Source organism: Cyanistes caeruleus, chromosome 22, assembly GCF_971803275.1.
Source record: "Cyanistes caeruleus chromosome 22, bCyaCae1.hap1.1, whole genome shotgun sequence".
Classification (NCBI taxonomy): Eukaryota; Metazoa; Chordata; class Aves; order Passeriformes; family Paridae; genus Cyanistes; species Cyanistes caeruleus.
Genome location: NC_141722.1, coordinates 5890012 through 5912914, shown reverse-complemented (window position 1 = coordinate 5912914; position 22903 = coordinate 5890012). Strand labels below are relative to the sequence as shown.

The 22903-nt window shown below is 42.8% G+C and overlaps 2 protein-coding genes and 1 long non-coding RNA gene across 33 annotated transcripts in view; 1 reads left to right on the top strand and 2 right to left on the bottom strand.

The window, feature by feature from the left end:
* Positions 1-290, bottom strand: part of GNB1 (G protein subunit beta 1) — a 35226-nt gene extending 34936 nt beyond the window's left edge. For 5 of the 30 annotated variants that reach the window (XM_086860120.1, XM_086860111.1, XM_086860122.1 and 2 more), the window contains exon 1: positions 38-131. The gene's annotated coding sequence lies outside the window, so the exon portion shown is untranslated. Of the gene's footprint in view, positions 1-37 lie in introns of all 30 variants that reach the window. The other 25 variants (XM_086860142.1, XM_086860148.1, XM_086860107.1 and 22 more) reach the window with 19 other exon arrangements.
* Positions 291-1118: 828 nt separating this feature from the next.
* LOC111938636 (uncharacterized) lies at positions 1119-2870 on the top strand. Its single transcript, XR_002869045.2, has 2 exons — positions 1119-1202; positions 2729-2870. It is a non-coding gene; the product is annotated as an uncharacterized LOC111938636 (long non-coding RNA).
* A 13788-nt stretch (positions 2871-16658) lies between these two features.
* On the bottom strand, positions 16659-20177 carry TMEM52 (transmembrane protein 52). 2 transcript variants are annotated; one of them, XM_023940463.2, is made up of 4 exons: positions 19808-20177; positions 18984-19028; positions 17627-17796; positions 16659-17270 (listed from the first exon to the last, which is right to left on the bottom strand). In XM_023940463.2, exons 1-4 carry the CDS (start codon positions 20080-20082, stop codon positions 16960-16962), a joined length of 801 nt encoding a protein of 266 aa, XP_023796231.2. In that variant the 5' UTR covers positions 20083-20177; the 3' UTR covers positions 16659-16959. The 2 variants fall into 2 exon arrangements, with proteins under 2 accessions (XP_023796231.2, XP_023796232.1); XM_023940464.2 differs by having other exon boundaries at positions 18984-19083; positions 19808-20038.
* Positions 20178-22903: the final 2726 nt, after the last annotated feature.

Genomic DNA, 22903 nt, shown 5'->3' with positions numbered 1-22903 from the left:
CCGGCCCTCCGCCCCACCGCTCCCCGCCGACCCTCACCGGAGGGTCCGCCGCCCCGCCCTGGCCCCGCACAGCCCCGGCCGCCGCAAGCCTCACCGGAGGCTCCGCCGCCTCCACCGGGCACCCGCCCAGCGCGGCCGGGAGGGAGGGAGGGAGGGAGGGCGGCGCGCGTTCCCGGGTGCCTCGCGGTGCGCGTTCCCGCGCGGGCAACGCCCTTCGCCCCCTTACGCTGGCGGCGGCCGCGCGCTTGCCGCCTCCCGCCCTCTTCCCTCGGCGAACAAAGGGCGCAGGCGGGCGGTCGTCCCGCCGGCCCTGCAGGCTGAAAACAAGTCTGAAAGAGCCGCATGGGAACAAAAAGACATGAAACTGAACCCACAAATGGTGTTTAAGCTCAGGGCTGGGAGAAGCAGAGCCTCCGCACCACGTTAAATGTGAGCGCTCCGGGCTGCAGAGGAGGAAAGAGGCCACAGGCCTTAAAATGCTGCTCACAAGAGGCTTGCAATCGATAAATACCTTCATATAGTGTTGAGGAGAGGCTTTAGGAGCTGGGCCTGGTTAGTCTGGAAAGGGAAGACTGAGGAGGGATTTCATTAACGAATAAAAATTTTTCTAAGGCGTGTCAGAGGATGGTGCCAGACTCCTCAACGATGCCCAGCGACAGGACGAGGAGCAATGACTGTAAATTAAACCAAGAGTTCTGCCTCAACACGAGGAAGAGCTTCTTTCCATGAGGGTAGCAGGGAGCAGCTGCACAAGGAGAGCATGGAGTCTCCCTTTCTAGAGCCATCCCAAATTCATATCCACACTATTCCTATTTCATCTGCTCCAGGTGACTACTTTAGCCAGGGTGATCTGCAGAGGGCCCTTCCACCCCTAACAAATCTGTGATTCTTCTGTGATCTTTCCCTCAGGAATTGACAAGTAGCAATTGTGTAGTTTAGAACTTCTTTTTTCCAGCTTTACTTAAAAAGGTAGTCAGGCAAAGTTTCCAGAGCATTCTTTTGATATTCTCCTCACAGCATCCATGACTGCTCTGGAAGCGTTAGCATGAAAGAGAAAGTAGTGGAAAAAAATAGTAAGCATAAAAATTGCAATTGCTGTCTTGCAGACGGGACCTCATGTAAACCAGGCAGGAGAGATATTACCAAAATGGAATCATTTTCCACTAGAACTCATATACTGAAACCCCAATTAATTTTGAAAAGTAAGTAGAGATACAGTATTGCATCACTTTTCCTCCTATCACAGGTCTAAATCTGGGGGTTTTCCCAGTATTTGTGTATACCCAGCTAAATTGTGAGATTACTTGGCATCCGAAGTTGGTTTATAGTAAAACAACCCACAGCGTTATAGACAATTTTCAATTAAAACCTATTCAGCACAAATACATTGTAATAAAATAAACAAAAGACAAAACAACAAAAAACAACAACACAAAAGGTTAAAGAGGCAGATATTTTTTCTGCAAACACTTTCCTAGAATTTAAACTGAAGTGTTCCCTTCTGTAATGCTTTCTGAAGGGAGGTATGGTTACCTTTAATTAGTAAAAGAAAGAGCAGGTTTGCCAACTAAACTGTAGGAAAGTGGATTGGCTATTATTCTGGCTGTCTGTTATGAAAATCTACTAGATCCTGGTGTGGTTAAGGCTTTGATTTATAATAATCAAGTGTTTGTTTTTAAATAACTTTTATGATGCACTAAAGATTTAATTCATCATCTTGAGATTTACAAATAACAAAATAAGGAATATACTGAAATTAGAATAATTTTTCTTGAATTACTGTCCCAAATATCTAATATTCTTTCCAGTAACCATCGGGAAATTTCTGTTCTACCCCTGAAATGTGGACAGGAATTATCCTATTAAAATCTCATCACACTGTATGCACATGGGGATGTCAGTGTTCTTGAGGCTAGAGATTCATCCAGCATCCCCATCTGGAAAATACTGATTAAATCTAAGTGCTTAAGAAACACCACAAGTTTATTAGGTATTTGCAAAGTTGCCTGCCTACAGATTTCAAAAGCAGTTACACACAATATTTTAGTCATTAAATTTAAGTGAGACTTATAGTAGGCAAGTAGCATTTTTTTTATTATTATTTTTCATTTTTTTAGTTAAAGATTGCTTCTAGGCTTAGCAGAGATTAAAATATCCTTTTGGGAATACACCATTTATGTGCAAAAGAATGACCACTTAATACATTAGGCCAAAAAAAGGTATATATACATAAAGGATTTTAAAAAAAAATCGTTGTTTTAAAAGGAAAATTCTCAATCTTATGAGGTTTTGTGGAAAATTTTCAGCTAGCAGTGGATCATACAGAAAAAAATCTGTAGTGAATAATTGAGATTGATAACAAATAGAAAATCACATTTTGCTTCTTTGAGAAAATAGCTGCATTGAGTTTTTTTATTTGACTAGAACAGTTGCAGTGTGAATTAATTATATAATAAATTACATAATTATATCATTATAAACCAATGCATGCTTTTTCCCATTGCACATTCTTATCATACAGATCCTTCTTTTCCTCCTTAGATTTCTTTTACATCATTTTACCAGTGGTGCAATTCTAATAACTAAACATGGTTTGGGGTTTGTTTTTTTTTTAATAAAATACACATTCAGATTTTATCCTCTCCTAGGAATCTCTATTTTGTTCCTTGCATTCTAATTTTTATGCATTCTCTGTTTCATGAGAGCTAAAGGGAATTTGTGTCCACAGGTCTGTGCTCTGCCAAGTGTTCAAATCTATGGAATTTGGGTAAGGAAACAGGATCAGTCAGAAGTATTTATGGCACATTTACACACAGCCAATGCTTTCACCGCACCTATTCTTTTGTAAAAATACAACTGTTGCAATAGTTCCTGTTTCTGACGCAGTGACTTAATTATATATTATTCTTCAGTGAGAAGTTTGATTGATGTACAGTTACGCTGCTATTATGGGGAGGGATCCTGAGGATTGAGAATGGTTGTTTACAGAGGGGAGGTTGTTCCAGGTGGGGTGGGTGGGCTTTGGTTTGGTTTGTAAATCTCACTTGACAAAGTTTTGCTGCATTTTAAAACCTGTCAGAAGAATCCTACATTGCTGTGTGCCACAATGTGGTTTATTCTGCTGTCCTTGTAGAATCCTGTGCCGGAAGCTGCTGTATAGGCATTTTCTTATTTTTTTAAATTTCTTTTTAATTTTTAATCTTAATTTTTCACAAGATCCATGAACTGCCACAGTTTGTACTGTTCACTGGATGAATACGCAAGTCACCAGAATTAAGTGGACTTACCAGATATAAGTTCATCTGTTTCTATACACTGCAAAAATACTGTTTGTAACTAAAAGTTTAGCTGAAAATACCTGTGAATACTTGAAGATCTGGTATAGATAATTAATAAACCAAATTTTAATGTTATTTTGTTAGTCCACTTTGAAGTTACAGTTTTGGTCCTGGGTTAGAGCTACAGAAAACCTCTCTGTAGAAAGGTTGCTCCACAATTCTCCATTGCAAAATTTCTTTCACCTTTTTCTCAATCAGCTGACATTAACCCCTTTGTAGGGAGCATCCTGAGTTAGGTGAAGCTTTGGGCAGTTTCACTTCTTAAAGTAATTAAATTTTTCATACAAATACCACTGTTATAATCAAAATTTACATGCTACCTGAGTGAAAATACTGCATGATTCTTATGGTAAATAAAGATGTTCCTGGTCTCTGAAACAATGACTGTTATCAAACAGGTATAAATTATGCTTTCTACAAAAGAGTGAAAAATCAGCACTTCTCAAAATTGCAAAGCTCCTCAGATGGTATAAGAATACTGCTTAAGTAATAATTATGTTTTGCCTCCTTTCTTTGTAACCTCAGGTATGTATTTTTAATAGACTAGCTCAAAACTCTACCTCATATTCCAGAATCATGCCATTTCCCATCCCATAACATTTTGTCTGCCTTTGTATCCCTTAATTCTGTGAACCCTGGAGAGAGCCAAGGAGACACTCACGAGATTTTGAATTATTTTGAAGTTCTCCATTTGGTCTCTAAAGCAAAGCAGAACTCTCATTTCTCCTGACATTGCGTCGAAATTAAAAGAAGCCTATACAATGTCTAAACTTCAGCTGTGCTTCAATCTTGAGTCTATTCAGAACCCTTTTTTTTTTTTTTTACCCATTGTTTTATTTTTTTAAAACCTTATTCAGAGCAGTTCCAACCTGCTGTTATATGCCATTTCTTAACAATTGGATGACAATCATCACTGCTGCATTCTGAGGAAGGACCCAGGTAGCTGAATATCAAGATCATTCATTAGAGAAAATAAATAAGTAAAAGCAAACTGAGTAGAAATCTTCAGTGGGGACAGGCAGAGAAAAAAGTAGGAGTAGCTCAGTCTCCTTAGTTACATTCTGCATTCTCACAGTTTCTTTCAGTTTCCCTATTATTATGGAACAAAAGAGTTATTTTAAACACTTCTGAGAACATGGCTTAAAATTAGCAAAACTGTGTTAGTCTTCAGAGAATATGATTGACAAGGTTTTAAGGCTAGGGGAACTGGTTCTGAGAGTCTTCGTGTCAATTAGGAAAGTCCATACACCTGAGTTTATAACTAATACAGTTGTGAAAGATGTTCCTGAATTCCTTCCTTATGGTGAGGATCAGGATGGGTTATGTGTAAAATGGCTTCAAGGACAGTTGATTCAGAATTGTTGAGAGACTTTGGAAGTCACTTCAAAATCCTTTAGAAAAATCCATTGCTGTGTAAGTGAAGTAGCAGGGTTTTAGTGAAGGCCCAGAGCTTTCCTGGATGTGTTCCTGGGAACGTTGTCATCATGTCTGTTATATGACTGTCTTTGAATATTTCGTCCTGAGCAGAGGCAGAATTGGAACAGGACACACTGGGCTCCATGTCCTTAAAAAGGCATTATATCTAGTTCTGCTTTCTCACAAATTCTAGTCTTGTTTTCTCAAAAATTATGGCTGGAGGTGCTTTCATTTCCAGGGAAAAACCTTGCTTCTATTCCTTTGTGACCCTTTTAAAAAACTCAATGCCACAGGTATCTCTGACTTCAACAATAATACATATTTATTCCTAGTTCCTATGTTTGGCAGATTTTGAAGCATTTTCCAAAGCCAAAAAATATCAATGCTGTTGTCTTAGACATAGGAAGCTGATGCAGAATGATGTGAAATTATTTAGACACCAACACCCAGCACTTTATGGAAAGAAGGGAGGTGGAATGTTGGGATTGCTTGAACCTAGATCTACTGTTCCTCACAGTCAACACCTGATTTTATACTGTGATACAATTCTACAGTGTGACACAAATACAGAATTTTGTAATCTATGTGGATACTTGTTTGACAAAACACAAAACTTCTCTGCTGGGAGAGCTCTGTTCTGAACTTTTCTGTTATTTCATCTTCCAACCTTGAAACATAAACAGGTGTCTCAAGGTTGGTCTGAGCATGCTTATGCACTTAACAAACACCAATTTTCCTCTTTTTCATTCAATTTATACAAATCCATCACGAGAGAGCCAGAAGAATAGCTTTGAGCATTTTTTTCCTACAATCAGTTTTGTATCAGAGCTCTTTTCCATGTGCTGGAGATTATTCTGGCTTTCCTTTGTACTTAGGTATTTATTGTGAGTTTACATTTTTGCTGTACCTTTAAACTTACAAGCAGTAGCTTGGCTTTTAAAAGTCCTTTGTTGCTCTTGGAAAATAATAGCAACAAAAGAAATTGTTATACTCATCTTAGAAATCAGATTCTGCACTGTGTGTTTACACACGTCTATGAACACACCTAACCAATTGCACGCATGCAGGTCTTCCTTTAAGTAGATAACATTTGGATTGCATGAATACTGATTAAGGAGTTTGAGTGAAAGCTTAAAGCCTCATATTTCCCCACTGAAAGCCTCATATTTCCCCATTTAAAGGGACTTTCCTTTAGGGGTTTGTTGATCAGTGAACAGAAAAACAACTGGGACCCAGGAGTTTAGAATCCACAGAGAGAATTCAGCCTAGCTACTAAACTTTCCATGATGTCTGACACACCAGACCTGTGGTGAAGTTTGAAATACCTTCAAAGACAAGAAAGAATTTTCTCACCTTGCTGTGTGTCAGATTCCCATGGAGCTTCCTTCCCATTCTTCCATCTTTGACAGAGCAGTCTGGGAAAGTGGGCACAGGTATGTATCCTAGGGGAAGCTACTACCAAACAATTCTCTCAAAGAGCCTGACCTGCAGCTGAAGGAGAACTTCAGTGCTGCTGCAAGATTCCAGAATTCAGAAGACAAAAATTCAGTTACAAAACAAAAATATTCATGGTCAGGGGACTTGTACCTTGGACAATCCTTGTGAAGTCAAACAAACCCTGATTGCCACAGAGAAGAGGGACAAGGTATGCTTGGAAAGTTCAGGACACATTAATTGAATTGCAGTAGGTAATGAAATGAGTAGGTTCAGTGATGGTTACATCCCATACTCCAAAAATAAGTATTTATTTGGGAAAATATACTGGGACCAAGCAAAACACAGTTCAGTTGCTGCTCAGAATGAAAGAACTTGCAGCCAAGCTCTACTCTGCTATCTCTGAAATTCATATCCTTCAAGTGCGGGGCTGGGCTGGATTCTAAATTTACAAAAAAGAGAACTTTCTTGTGACCTCTGGGATCTGTTACAGTAAATATCCCAAATCTCAAACCATTTGTCAGCAATTCTGTGAAACCCTTCCTTGGGAGGACCCATTACAAAGAATATGCTTATAAAATTCATGTTTCCAAGCAGCAAAGAAAAACTTATGTAAAGTGTAGCATCTCTCAAGCCACTGCTCAAGGGAACTGACAAAGTACAAACAGCCAGCACAGCCAGATTTTCAGAGGCTGAATGAATGTTTTAGCAAACAAACAGCATGTGAAATTTAGTTTTTATACAAAGACAATTACATATAGTGGAAAAAAAATAAGCCCCTCTACATGTATATTTCTGCTTAGTCAAGCCAAAATATTTACTGAGAAATAATTTTGATGGCAAATATTTTTATAAACCTTAAAACACAAACAAGTTTAGATTAAGAAGTTCCAAAGAGTCAAGAAATACATTAAAAAATAGATACTCAAAGTAACATAAACTCCCCCCTTTCCCCAACGATAACATTATCATGAACAAACACAAAACGAGGAAGAAACCCCATAAAAACCCAGTGTCCTTTAAAAATCTTTAACTTTTCACTCACTGAACAATCCAGTTTCAGAACTGAGAATAAAATGTACTTGTAGGTGATTATTGTGTGTTGAGATGTGATACTTGATTAAAGGCATTTTTACTCAAGAACAGTCACAGCTGGAAAACAGCTTTTATACTACACCAGGAACAACATGAAGTGCTCATTTGTCACCTCCAAAAGCTAAGCACCAGAGCCGCAGTGTTGCCAATGTGTGTTGGGGTGGAGTTGTGTTCTTCCATTTCTGGTGGTGTTACGTCAATGCCATAAAACAGAAAGGCCATTGCGCTTTTGTAATTTCTGCCACAGTGGTGCCAGTAGGGATTTGAATCAGAAATATTTTTTTTCATTTTGCAAATTTTGCATTTGCAGCAGAAAAATCTGGATTTCTGGTTAGGGGTCCCAGACTGCAAGTAACTTAAATTCCCCACTAACTTCAGCTTGGGAACATCCTAGAAAAGATCTAGCATTATCTATGTACTATTCAGCACTTAACTGAAAAAACGAAACTAACTAAAAAAAAGACAATTTTGAGTAAATGGACATACGGTGGGATTTTGAACCTCTTAGATTACTGGCTAGTATTTCAAAGAATAGTTTTGTTTCCTTTGAATTTAATATTTAAAATAATGATTGAATGGTTTCAATTCTTCGAATTTCCACCTTTTATTTATTTTTCCCCTGTGGATTATGGGCTACCATCATAGCATACCTACAAATAGTTTAGTTTGTAAAGGGTTCAAAATAAACACCTTAGAGAAAAAACAAACCTTGAAAAATAGTTCGTATCAGTACCACCTTCCAGTATGAGAATATAATACATAATACCCAAATGTACTTCTTACTAGTTAAAACATGTTTAGAGTTTCATTTATTTTTATGATCAGATGAGTCAATTTCAAATTTTTCATCTCCCCATAGTTCCATATTGGGGTTTAAATCCTTGTAACAAATGTAATATGAATAAAGATGAATGACATTGTCAGTACTTTTAATAAAACCTCTTTCTGCTGCCAAAATTAATGTTGGAGTCAAAGCTAAAAGCACTCTGTGGTTTCCTAATATGCACCAGTCAGCAAATGCATCCAGAGACATCATCCCCCTTTGGCATTTGTAATTGATGCTACTCCTATTTATTATTTATTAATCTCTCACTTTGAGCATCTGGATGTGACTAAAACTAATGACTCTTTTTCTATTTTCTTCTATGAAGTAGCAGGTGACTGGTGGATTTTAAGCTCTTCCTGTTGCCCAGACCAACCCACTGCAATGACACTGAGGTGACTCCCCTGTCTGTGCTTTCCAATCGTGGCATTTTTCCAGCCCGACGGGAGGCTGGGTGTTTGGGAGCACGTGTCTCCTGGGAAGGCTGGCAGAGAGGAGCCAAAGGCAGTGTTCCACTCTGTCTGCATGGGCTGCCTGAAGTTATTTCTGTGCCGGCTGAGCCTATGCTACAGCTAAATCCAGGTCTGTGTATTTCTGTCTGGAAGTGAGAGGGGAGGGAGGTCTTGGGAACAGAGACTTAATGAAGGGGGGTAGCAGAGCTGCCTGCTCTGTTCCCAGTCCTACTGCCTATAACAGTCTGTGCTGGGGCTGTCCTGAAGGGACTGAGCCATGCAGGTGCTGTCCTCTTTCACTGCACTCTGGGTAGCTCCTCCAGCTGCGCTGTGAAAGTTACTGGAGCAGGTGCTGCTTCTGCTCCTTCCCCAGTATAGCACGTTCTATTCAGGAGAGGGGCTGGAATAACCTCTGCCTGGTGGAGCTTAGTCACACTCTGCAAGCACAGCCTGCTGGCTTTGTTACACCTGGAGAGAATTCCTGTAGGGAATACGTGCACTGTGCACTGGCAGCCACACATCCCAGAGAGCCGCACAGGCAGTTTCCAGAACTGGAAGCATCATGAGCTGCATCAGTGCCTTGCTGTACTTCAGTTTAGCCCTGGTGAGTGCCCCAGTCCAAAGCATTTTGTTTCTGGGATGCTGGTGAGGATCTCTGCACACAGATCCACACAGATCCTACTCCTACAGACGTACCTCAGAGGTCTCTAATGTTGTGCCATGCTCAGACATTGCCATTCTTCCAGAAAACTTCACATCAAGTTCCAGTTGTAATGCTGTTCACATTTTTCCTGTTTTAGTTTGAAGCTCAAACTGGACAATTGAACTGCCTCAACCTTGGCCTGAAGTCTAGCAGGCTGTTTTTAAAGGACACCAAAGCCTAGAGAAAAATCTAGAAAGAGAAATTCGCCTGTTAAAATTAGTGATAGTTTAGGCATTGACTGGATCCAATCCTGCTTTTGCACAGTTTTTCTTACTTTGTAATTGTAGCAAAGTTACATGATGGTCAAATTCTCTTCCTTTGATGCTCACTGTCATCAGTAAGTTTGACTGTGGAAATGGTTTGAATGTCACTAAGAATGTCACCCTTGTTGATCATGTTTGCTGAGGAACTGGGTGCAGCTTCACTTGCAGGTACCAAACACAGCTCAGCACTTGAGGATATTTTGGTATTAGGTGTTGTCACCAAGAACCACTGGTCTGTGGTGCCTCACTTGAACACTTGAACTGAAGGTGTTGGCCATAAACTCACACTGCTCTGCAATCCTGAGAGTTTTCACTTGCACTGGCAAGGCCAAAGTAAATTTCCTGCTGTTCTGCATATATATATGAGATGGAGGAAGGAAGTCTGGAGAGGAAGCTGAACTTCCTGTGCCAGAGATTTTATACTGGAGCCTTCCCTGAATTCAAGACAATGCAGCCACAGCTTTAGATGCGAATCACTAGAACTCAGACATACAGATTTGAAGAAAGACCCTTCTACATCAACACCTGTGTTTTGGGGCTCATGTCATAAAGAACAATCTGACTGATTTTTGAACATAGCAGTTGCCTCTTCCATCCCCCACCCCATCCCCAGATGGATGAGAAGCTCCCTTTAGTTTAATTTCTCCGAATGTTGTTTCAGACTCAAATAAGCCAGTGTGGGCATCAGGATTAACCACAGGTTCATGGGTAAGTGGCTGCACAGAGTTACAAAAGGGAAAGAGGGACCAAGGAGCCTGAAAGGAGCAGGCCTGATCACAAAAATGGGAAGAAAAAGGGCTGTATGTGACAGCCATCAGTGGATTAGACATGTGTACACACTTGTACTTTTATGATTTATAGTTATGAATGGATGAAGAAATCACCAAACTAATCCCATAGATGCTCAAATTATTCTTATCCTGATTTTGTTGTGCTAATTACAGTAATGTGTGTTACCTGGAATCTTGCACATTGATTAAAGCCTGGAGATTCTGGGGTATAGGCTTTGTACGTAAAATAGTGGGATGTGTTAAGAAATCAAGAGGTAGGAATCAATGAGAAACTTTGAATTTTCATTACTATTATTCTGGCATAGCACTGAGCAGTGGGTTTGCAGTATCTCTAGCAACAGTTCACTTAAGATTTCACATCAATAACCATTTTGATTGAAACCTGGAGGAGCAAGGCCAAGCTCTGATGAAATATGGTTTTCTTGTTGGTGACAAAATAAACTAGAGAAAAGGAAAGCTCCCTTCTCTGGCCTGGAAAAACATAGTTCCTTGTGTTCTTTTTTTAATCCAGGCAATTTCCTCTGCTTCTAAAGCATGGTCTCCCAAGGAGGGGTATTTCTGTAGCACCTTCCACCCCAAAACCCCATGCAAAGCATGAGGAAGGTTGAATTTAGTTTTCCTGCTTTCCAGCAGTTTATCCAATTCTGGTTAAACAGGTCATGTAGAACGGAGGAGAGAGGGAAGATTTATCTTCCTCTGATTTCACCTTGGCACTCCCCTTCCTGTGAGGCCATGCCACGGTGGCCACACTGAGGTAGCAGCTGTCACATGCTCATGGGTGGGAGGTAATGCTATGGCCGTGCCAGTCCTGCAATCACCCTGTGCCCAGGTAGCACCGCTGTCAGCCAGGGCAGAGGTACAGGGACAGGCATCCATGGGGGGCATCACACTCTGCTTTCTGCAGCTCTTCATTCCACAGGCAGGAGAAATCCAGTAAATAGCACACTGCAGTTCAGGGAAAAGATGGAGTTAAATATCTGGATGATTAAGGCATTGAAGCATCTGACGTATGAGGGAAGGATGAGCAAGCTGGGAGTCTTTGGCCCCTGGATGAGGTGGTACAGGGGGAATCTAATAAATGCGTATAAATACCTGGGGGGAAAGTATAAAGAAGACAGAGGCAGACTTTTCTCACTGGGCACCAGATTGCACAGTATGAAGCAGTAGGAACAATCCCAAATACAATTCCACTTCAACATTCCAAAAAGCTATTTTCACTGTAAGAGGGGTCAGACAGTAGAACAGGTTGCCCAGATGGGCAGTGAGATCTGCATCCCTGGAGAATTCAGAGCAACTGTAGGGAGGGCAAGCTGCTCTGGCTGACCCCAGTGAGCAGCAGGAGATGTCTAAAGGTCCCTTCCAACCTCTGGATCCTAGAACTGTTTACCAGTGGAAAATAGTGGCAGAGATTTTGAAAATCATTTAGATGCCCATGATATCTGTGGTAGAGCTTGAGTCTGCCACACTCCAGGATATTTCTTGATTGAGGGATAACCTTACTCATTATCACCGATTTTTTCCTCATTATTACAGTGGAAAATAACTGAACATACGCTTTTTTATTTCCCAGATGGCCCAAGTCATTTGAATTTCAGTATTTTATAGCAGGTTCTGTGGGCCTTTTATCAAGAGGGAAAAGTGTTTCTATATGCGAAATATGTGAAGAATAAAAGCATACCACGTTTTTTTCCCCCAAATAATCGCACTAAATGTAATTGCCGCTGAGTGTGTTGGCCTTTCAGTCTGCCCAGCTGACCTTCACCGGGGCCGCTCCGGCTCACTTCCCCCATCTGCTGGGAGCAGGCAGCTCAGCCAAGGGCGGAAGAAACGCTCTCCAAATACACACGGGATGTTTATTTTTATGGCTGTCTGCTTTGCCGGCTAATCACAGTTCTATTTCCTAAACCAATCTGGAGTGACCTTATGTGCGGGGCAGAGCAGCTTCTCCCACCTTCAGCACAGCGGTCCAGGCTTTCTGACAGCTGCCTGGCAGGGTTTTTGGGGAAAGAAACATTTCCAGCCCCATGGAGCTGAACAAATCTTGCCTGTTTCTTTCAGCATCTTCCCCTAGTTAGGAATGTTGTGATGAGGCACCTGAAGTCCAGGGGCCGTTTCTAAATCTTACACTTTGTGCAAGTTTCTTCTCCCGATTAGCCCCTTAAGAGGGGGAAGGAGTGGGGAGGTTTCTTCCTGCACTTCATGTCTCACACGAAGTTCATCATGCTCTGACTGTACCTGTATTTCAATGTGACAGCACAACCCACGCTCAGTGTGTTCATCCTCCAAACTCTCTGCAAGAAAAGGCAGTGCTACAGCCCCTGTTCTACAGACCAGTGTCATGTGGGAAGTCTGTGGCAGAAAAGTCGCCAAGCTGGGTTTCCCAGCTCAGTATTTGGACCTCAGGACTTCACTTCCTCACTTGTAGAAGGAAGTAGTTTATGCCATAAACTCCTATCATGGAAAGAGAGAATAAAAAATCCACAAATAAGAGCTCGACACCAGGCTCTTCTTTGTTTCCTTTTTGAGCTACTTGGGAAAGCAGGGAAAAAAATGAGTAAAAATGAAGATTTTTAATGAAGATTCAGGTTTGCAGATTTATTTCTAGGTTTGAAAGAGAAATTTATTTTCTCCTTTCTCCAAGTGCCCAAGGTGAGCTTTGTTATTTTAACAAAAGAAATGAAATATCTTTGAAAGTCTGCATTCTTTTCTACAGGCCTCTTTTTCCTTCCAGTAAAATAAAGAGAGCAGCTCTGGCATTTATATTCTAAATTTTAACTGACCAGAACAAAATGTTTTCCCAGCAGTGTGGGTTTGCACCTAAGCCTTATTTGTGCATTGTGTTTGACCTTAGGATGTAGAATTTCATAAAACATTTATTGTCTTCTCCAATTTTTAGAGCACAATTCCCCCATGATACTTTGTTTTCATTGTCTGCTCTGAAAAGGATTCCAAGGCTTCTCTTGCAGTTTGAATTTTAATTGTGGGTGAAGGAAAGAACCTTTGCTACTTGCACCAAAATTAGTCAGTGTCTCCCTAAGCAAAAAGAGTTCTAACAGGTAAAGAGGATTAGGATCAGAACCAGGAGACAGACAAGAGTATGAAGAGTGGTTGAGGCAGAGACATTTTGTTCCATAAATGAGCAGGTTTTGCACGTGTCCAAGTGTCCCACTCATCCATACCGGCAGCAGCAGTGATCCTTTTCCCTCAAAAACTGCAGCTGATAAAGAAAAAATGCAGTTAGAAAACAAAGCAGCCAAGCCTGAGCTATTTAGGCTAGTGAGGCAGACAAAGGCAACTGTGAGGCAGACTAAGAAACTACTTTTCTCTCATTTTTCCTGTATCCAGACCCCACTGATGCCTCAGTCTGGATGCTGCAGGTTTGCCACTAAATACTCTCCAAAGATTATAATGCATCAATTATCAAAGCCATTCTAGAGGTACCACTTTACTTATATCTTTAACAAGCTTGGCTATAAGGGGATTTGCAGCCTGAATTTCATGACAGAGCCAAGGTATACTTTGCTCTGGGTTATAAAGCCCATGAATTTTTCAGGAAATTTACTTCCACGGCTGTGTTTTCTTTCTGAGCACAAGTCCTCATGCTGAGTGCATGTGTGTGAGAGGAGAGAAAGTGATGGAGGCTCCAACCTCAGCTGTCCATCTCCCCAGCACAGACTCTTTCAGACAGCCAGCAAAGAACAGAAGAAAATAACTGACAAAATGATCATTTTGAACAAATGAGAGAAGAAAAATTGCATGCTGAACAGTGCCAAACTGAGGACCAAATATAAATCACAATTAAAAATGCACTTCGGGTAATTACAGAGAGGGGCTTTTCCTTTAGAGATGTCACAAAGCTTGTGTGTATATAATCACACTTGAATAGATCTAGCGATGGTGAAAACCACCAGACTGATAAATCAGAATTCTTAGATCCTGCATTAGGTCAAACCTATGATCTCCCCCCCGGTCTTCTTTATAAACCTGGTTTCTTCTGGGAGCGAGGTTTTGGAATCACAAACTCTAAATCCATGCCCTGCTTCCCCTCCTTCCACTCTGCATGCCCAACTAATAAATTCTGAATCCACTGGCCAATTTCACGCAAAGCGATAGAGAACTGTAGGCTTCAAAAATGTGAAGTTCTAACTGTTCCATGAACCAGGAGCTGTGTAGAGATGAGGGATCTCTTCAACCCTCCGTTGCAAGAAGAACTCCAGCATGGGGGTCGCCCTTAGCAGGCTCTGGAGAAGGCCAGTCACAAGAAAGACCTTAATAATTTCCTAACTGTGAAGGTTACACAGAGCTGGTTTCGGTGTGCAGGGGTAAGTCTGTTCTGAGGGCTGATTGGGGCTGAGTTCCTGTTAACAATTTCTGAATTCATGAACTACATTACAAGGCAAGAGCCTGGGCAAAACACAAGACTTTTCCTTAGGTGCTAGAAAGGAAAGAGCAGATTATGCCCTTATTCCTAGTATGCACAGGCATTTGGGGTTTTCTTGGGCTTTTGCACCTCCTGTGAGCAAACAGAACAGACCTGTCAGTTTGGCAGGTCCAGTGCCAGGCGCTGCCGAGGCACAGAGGGCAGGGAATTGGAACGGTGCGATGGCTCCCCGTGCTCCTGCAGCCAGCTCGATCTCTTCCCCGCCGGTGCCGGTGATGATCCTTTGCACACAGCGAGAAGTGAGGGACTGCCCTCTTGTGTCAGTCACGATTCTTTCATTCGCCTGGCTTTGAATTCCCATCTCTATTTGTCAGTGAGTGCTCAACCATTTCCCTCCAACACAAATTCTTTCTTTGGAAGGGCAGAGGCTTCTTTCTGAGTACTGTGGAAAAGTTCAATAAATAAAAATACATTTGCTGTATTTATGACTTTGAGACATCTGGGAGGAGGCATATATTGCCCTTCCAGCCAGAGACATCCAAATAGTTACCCTGGTTTATGCCCATCTTCCATCTTGACACAGATAAAGAAAGCAGAGGAAAGAATAAAACAGGAGAAATATAATGAAGGATTACAGAGAGGAGACAAGAGAAGCAGATTTGTTATACCAGTCAACCCTCATAGTACGTTACATGCAAGTTAAATATAGAAGTGACCCTCTCCTGGGGAGTCAGACTCATGGACAGCTCACACACGACTCTGCAGCAGCATCTCGGGCCTGTGTCTGGCAAAGATCTTCATTTTTCAATCATTAGTGCTCATTCCCAGGGCAGTTCTTGCAGTAATGGTTGTCAGAGAATAACAGTCTTCTAAAAGCTGTGCAGGCTTTTGTGCCCACCACTTCTACTGCCTGTTAATGACAGACACCTAAATTTATGCTTTATTCACTGGGCTCTCAGGCTTTGCTTGCTGCTCTTACCCAGAGCAATGAGCCACCCTGGCAATTGCTCATGTTCTTAAAGCAGCCAGATTAGCACCTTGCTGAAGTGGATTCAAAGAAAATCACTGCTCAGGAGTGGACAAAATTTGGACCATTTGGAATATGGAGGGGCAAGGGAAAGAGCTGGCATTAAAAACCCTGCCTCTGGAGCCCATATTTTTGTTTGGGCTGCGACTGCTGTAATCAGCTCCAAGTTCCCAGCTCTAAAATAATGCTCAGCAGTTATCCCTCTATCAGTACTGCACAAAGAACCATCCCTAAGAGTAATTTCTTTGAACTTTTTCCCAGTGTGTACTGTGGTATTTGTATCTCTAACTTATTCTGGATGGCTCAGCACAAGCATGTTTTGTGTCACCCTGCTCATTCCTGAGCTTGTCCATGTTCTGAACTGGTAAAAGCTGTCAAGAACCCATGATTTTTCTTCCCTGTGCTGTCTGAGACCCTGACACCTAAGCAGATAGCAAAACATCTTTGAAATATTTGATGAATATTTGAAACACATCAGTAGTACCAAACCATGTGTGCAAGTGTCTCTTTGGAATTAATGTGTACTTTATCTGGAAAAAATAAATAGCAAAGGGAACCCACCCACAAGGTAACATATCTTGGAAATAGAAATGGAAAGATTTACAGAACCTCAAAAACAATCCCTTGGGGTCTCATGACCACCACTACCACCACTATAAGTGTCGTGTCTCATCTGTCTCACTCCCTGTGAAAAAGCAACTCCCTCCACACTCTCCTGTCCTAGCATCTTTCTGCTCCTTGAGGAACATGAGCTATTGTGCATCACTTTGTCCTCAGCAGTTTTCTGGGCAGTTGATGTTCTCAAAAGAAGAGAAATTACAGAGGCTATTCAGTGTCACTTGCTGGGATTCCCTCTTCAATTCCAGCTTCGGAAACTTTTGTTCTAGAACAACTTCCTGTTTGTACTGTTCTGAGTGTGTATTCCCAAGGTGGCAAAATTTACCTGACCTTTTTTATTGCTGGACACAAAGAACAATTTTTTTTATCAGATGAACATACATTCACATCCCACTTTTACAGGCATTTTTAAACTGCTGCTCTTTTACCTCATTTCATATCCATGAAGAAGCTTTACCAGGGGATTACAGCAGTCACAGAAAACATTTCTTCTGACAGATATTACAAGGGCATGAAAAGAAACATCTTTCTATCATAACCTACTAATAAACCCAAACTCTTCACATCTTCTTTAACTCTTACTGTCCTTCCCTTACTTTACTCCCCATCTGAACTGAGTCAGACCTGTGGCTGTTCTTTTCTGGCATCTTCTGAATCTTCTGACTTTGTCTGTGTTGCTGGATCTCTATTGATTGTGTCAGGTGGGGACTGGCTGAGATTCAGCCCACCTGGTGTCACCTGTTCAGGGATGTCATTAAGTTTCTGGTTTGTCCATGCCACTTGCTTTCCCATTTGAACAGCTTCATCATAGGAAGGTGGCAGGTCCATAGCATAGAGGCTGTAAGCTGGAGGGGACACAGTGTTCTTATCCATATCCACAAATACCGAGGGAATCTGGACACTTGGAGGGTACTGCCATGAGCTATATGCTGTGAAGAAAAAGAAATAAAAATAAAAATTAAACACCTGTATGGGACACTGATATATAAAGGGCTAATCCTGCTTTTTTTTCCCCAGGAAATTACAGACTTCTGTGTCTTCAGAAAAAAAACCACCGTATACTAAAGCTGTCCATATAGAATCAGTAGAATCGGTCCTGGTCTTCAGTGTCACTCACTGTCACCCACTGTCACCCTGATCCCTCCCTTCACCTCTCGTGCCCACCCTGTGGAGCTGGAAGTTCTTCCAGGAGCTCACTGGGAATTCCCATTCCTGCAGGGGCTGGACACAACTCCAGGCACAGGCTGAGGAGCAATGCTCCTCAGGCGATTCCCAGGACACTCACAGGTCACTGTGCTGTGGGCAGTGCTGTCACTGTCAAGGCCAATCACTGTCAAGTCACAAGGGTGCCGAGGGAAGGTCTCCACTGGAAGCCTCTTCTTCCGGCAGCAGAATTTGATGCAGCTCACTGAGACCCCACAGAGCAGGAGCAGGAACACCGTCAGCAAGATCAACCTGAAAGAGGGGGGAAAACACCATCATTCCATTGCTTATGTTTTACTTCTTCTAAACCAGAATATAATTTCACTCCAAATGGTTGGAAGACAGGCCCAGCCTCCTTGATTTAGTTCTGAATGGGTGCTGGATCTTGGATTAGAAAGTTGGATCACAAACAATCACAAGTTGAAGAACTACGGCACATCAGTACAACCCATTCTGGTTCACAGGTGCTGTAACATTTCACTATTTTGGATTATATTCAACATCAGTGCAGGGAGAATGGCTCTGCTTTCCACAGCAAGAGAGGATTTGTACTTGGAGGGAAATGCAAGCAGGAACTTCCACAAGTCTAAGGCTTCTCTTTATAAATGAGCATGGAAATTATATTATATTAAATTATATTTATGCCTTGAAAACTCAATTCTATCTCTACCTATTGCTTAAGGCAGTTTATAATTTAACAATTTAAAATGTACCTAGACAGCTATACCTGTGTTTCAGGTTTTCCTCTCTGCTGAAACTACACCTTCCCACCCCTCCGTTTCTCAAGCCCTCTCAATCTATTTTACAGTTACCTGTGTCTTTTTAAACAGTTCTGTGTATCAACCAAAATTGCTCCAGACTGAAGGAGGTAAAAGTAACAAGCTCCCTCTGTGTGCTATCACCAAAGTCAATATATGGAAAGAATGCAAACTGTGAACTCAATGTCAGGGCAGCTATAACTCGTGTGAGGTAAGTGATGAATCCTGCTATGAATACTCTCTCTCTTATCCCGGTTTCCCCCTTTCAGCAGGCCATGCTCAGGTCTGTGCTTGCTGGAGCTCCGAGGGGCAGCTCCGCAGAGGGTGACAGTCCCTGTCCTGCAGATGGGGCAGGGCCACATTCCAGCAAATCCCTGCAGAAGCTGCCCTGTGCAAAGAGCCAATGGCCAGCAACGCTCTGGCTATTTAGGAAGAGCAAACAAGCCCTTGAGTTCAACTCCAGTGCACTCAGAAGGGAAAGATGACACAGCCCTGGGTGAATGCTGGTCCCCACCTGACACCCAATCTCCACTGTCCAGTCCATTCCTCTGGCAGCTCTCAGAAAACAGAGAAACCCTTCCCTGATCCTACCCGAGAGAAACATTTCCATTGCCCTCTCCAAGTACTGCTCATAAAAACTTCCAAATAGTTCTGGGTTAGGAAGATTAAAAGCCAACTTACCAGACATACCACAGACTTGTCCAATCAGACATGTTCTGAGGGCATCTGTGAAAGAAGGCACTGATTTAAATAGCGCATGTATCACAGGGAATGCACTTCCCTGGGGTAGAGAAGGGAAAGCACTCAGTAAGAGTATGAAGCAAAACCACTTTAGATTGTTCCTCATGGTTGAAACCATTACTCCAGATAAGAACATGCAAATAATCCCACTGTAAAAGTTGCTTTTGAATCAATAAATGTTTTTACTGAGTGGTGCTTTACTCTTGCTTGGGAGACAGAATGACTCATGCAGGATTCCCAAAAAAACCAAATTAGCGTTATTTAAAGGTAACTGAGATGAGGTGCTTCATACCAGGAGGCATGTCTAAAAATGCCGGTCTAGACAATTGCCCGTGTCCCCCAGATATTTTAAAGTTCTTTTTCCATAGCTCAAATACAGACAGAAATGGCTTTTTCCAGCTCTAGTGCAGTAAAAAAGGAGGAGAACAGCTCCTGTGACATTTCAGGAGCATGGCTGCCATAGCAGGGTTGTGTATACTGAACCTCCTGCAATGGATTTCCTGTAGCAGAGCAATGGTTCTGACCACAGGAGAGCATCTGCAAACTGCTCAGAAGTGACACTTTGGAGTCTTCTTGGGAGAGAACCATTCACCTCAGTTCACAGAGCACGGGCAGCCAAGTGAAATTTAAAAGTTGCTGACTGTCTTAGAGATCAAAAAAGAAGTTGTAAGGGATGGCCATCAACAAGTCACCGTTCTGGTGTGGGGATATCCACCAGATATTTCGCGGTGGGAAAGGTGTGGGAACAGGCAGTGGTTACTCACCGGGAAGAGTTCTCACAGTTGCTTCCCAGAACAGAGCGATGCCTAGGAAAGGGGGAAACGCGGGATTGGATCAGCAGGTGGCCAAAAGAGAAGCACCTCGTCTCCCTGCTGCATGTGCCCGGGAGTCTCCAGGGTGTGGGCGACTGGCCGTGAGCGTCGCGGACCCCACGGGGAGCCACCGCCGCCGCTTCAAGGACACACGGCCGGCGCTGAAAGGGGACACCGAGACCTGGGGACAGCCCGTGCTTGGCAGCGCAATAAATAACCGGCACCATCCCGGAAGGGGGCAGAGCCTCTGCGGGCAGAGCACGGTCGGACTGGCAGGACCGCCCCGCCCGGGGCCCGCGGCCCCAGTCCCTCCCGCCGCCGCGGGAGTGGTCTGGTCCGGGCAGGGCACAGCTGCCCGGCTGCCTCTGGAGTGCCCCTGTTCCAGCCCCAGCCCGTGCCTCAGCCCCTCCCCCAGCCCCTGCCCCTGCCCGTCCCTGCCCCTGCCATGGCGGGGCCGCAGGGAGGGAATACAGCGGAGAGAGCTCGGTTTGCAGAGATTTCCCTGGAGCGATTCCGGACTGCGCGCGATGCTCTTACCAGAACAGAACCCATCAGGTGTGCAGCTGCTGGGCACCCCCTGAGCCTCTGCTGGGTCAGAGGGACTTGAAGGAGAAATAAAGAAATGAGAAACCTGGTATGAAATATATGAGTCAGAAACAAAAGTTTAGAAGAGCAGATAATTTCTCTTTCTAAAAACAGTCTTGTTAACTTGAAACACGACTGAAAAGGTATTGACAGCTCTTTAAGATTGGTGGTGTGTTCCAAGCTATTTAACTGTGTCGAACATTTCAAATGTAGAAATTCCTTGTCTCCATCCATGAGCCTTTTGTTGTATTCTCCTCCCTGTCCAGCTGAGGAGAGCAGTGATGGAGTGGCTTTTGTGGCACCTGGTCTCAGGGCCAGCCCAGCACAATCTCAGGGGCAGCCAGTCCATGGGGCGTACCAGGTGATATTCCCTACTTTTGATTCCTAGAACTGAAACCCAATGTTTCCAGGCTCAGCAATGACATGTGACAAAGTGACTGCAGTGTTTTCCTCCAGCACTGCTCAGGGTTACGGGGCCATTGTTCATCTGGGGAAACCTGTGCTCATCTGTGTGAAGCAATTGCTGAAGTCACTTCTGAAGAAGCAGAATATGAATTGATAAATGTGTATGACACTAGTGCTTACTCTCTCTGCTTTACAAATGAGCTGGGTTTGCTTTTAAGGGTTGTTAAGATCATCCCTGGTTTAATTTCCCGTTAAACCAGGACTGCATCAGTGCCATGAAGTTCATGTCTGCTTTTAGATCCAAATCTGAAAGCACCGAGTTTGTATCCAAGGACCCAAGAATGTTTACAGTTGCAAAACTCAGTTTGAAAGCAAAATGGTCACAAGTGCAGTTGGAGGAGCAGAAAACTTCAACTTGTAGGCAATGAAGAAATATTTCTGAGGTCACATTTTCCATATTGTCCTCAAAATAACAGCTCCATTCCTACTGAAATCCTGTAATATGGAAACAAAAGCACTAGGTTCCATTTTTAGTCACCTGGCTATTTTAATGCCCAGTGTTATGACTGTGGATAACCCACTCTGGACACACAGAACTGAACTGGGTTTGTGCCTTTCCAAGAGATGAGCCTGCAGGAGCTGTAATGAGCTTCTGCTGGATACTGAGACTTGGCACTGATGCATGCCAGGACAACACACAAGCACTCTCATCTCTCTGTGCTCAAGGAATTGCCTTCAAACCCAGTACTTCTGGATCAGCTCTGTGTGTCTGAGTTGCCAGGGAATTGTTTCCATCTTCAGTTGTCCTAGTCAATTTTTTGTTCATTGTAGAAATATCAAGAAGCTGTTGCACATAACACACATTGTACACGAGAATTGTGTAGGTAGAAGCATCCTCACAGAATTCCTACATTTTCAGTTAGCTGAAGGTATGCCTCTCTGATCATTGCAGATTTGCATCATGACAATTCTAATTGTGGTAACTCTCAAGGGAATGACTGTGGAACATCCAAAGTTACATTTGGCAGACACAGTAACTGTGCTTTTACTTTTGAAACTGTAGCAGTGTCTCAGGTGAAGCAGCACAGACTGCACACTTTCCCAACCGGTCTGCTTTTCCAGATCAGACAATTTGTTTTCCCTTCCACAGCAGCCTGTGTCTCTCAGTGCCTGATACACGCTGTGTCCCCAAAGAACAAAGCAATCCAAGAGAAGGAAACCCAATCCTACCTGAGCAGCCATTGTGCCCCAGGAAGTCAAATACGATCACTTTTGAGGACCTAAAATCCCAGGCTTTTCTCTTATGAAAGAAACTACAACCTGTTCAGATTTCCATAAGAGCTTTACTTTTCCCATAAGAACTTTTTCCATAAGAACATTTACTTTTTCCATAAGAACATCAGCTGGAGATTTACAGGGACAGTTTATTTTATTTTCAGTCCTCCAGAAATAACCACCTGCTCCTGTTATCCTGGTCCAACCCTCCCCCAAAAGAACAAGCACATAGTGAGTTTTAAACATGAAGACTTCCACCAGAGAAACCCAGAACAATATGTTTACTTCAATCCTCTGAAAATACTGATCCAAGTTCTCCATTCCTGGGACTGCAGGTAGAGTGGGTGGCACCTCCGCTCACCTTGAGCCGCTGGGTATAAGTGGTGCCTTCTGCTGGTTGGTGGCAGCTGCCCCTTGCCCAGCCTAACCCTGTGAGGGCACCAATGTCATTACCTTTACATCATCCATTGATTTTTTTACTTCTTTTCATCCTCTGGATGCTTTTTCTCAGTATATGACCTCTGTGAAGTGGAAGATCCCTAAGACAGGGGTGTTGTTTCCTGGTAGATAATGTTACACTTATTTTCAGCATTCTGTATGATTATCATAACCAGAGTCTGGAGACTGATTTGTTGTCAGACATCACTTTTTGGTTTCCAGGAGTGAAATCTGAAGTATCCTCATACAATGGATGCCCACAAATTCAGTGCCTAAAAGAATTCCTTCACTCCCACATGCTGTGCCCTTCCTTGCTTAGTGACAACTCCCCTACCATGAGGTCAC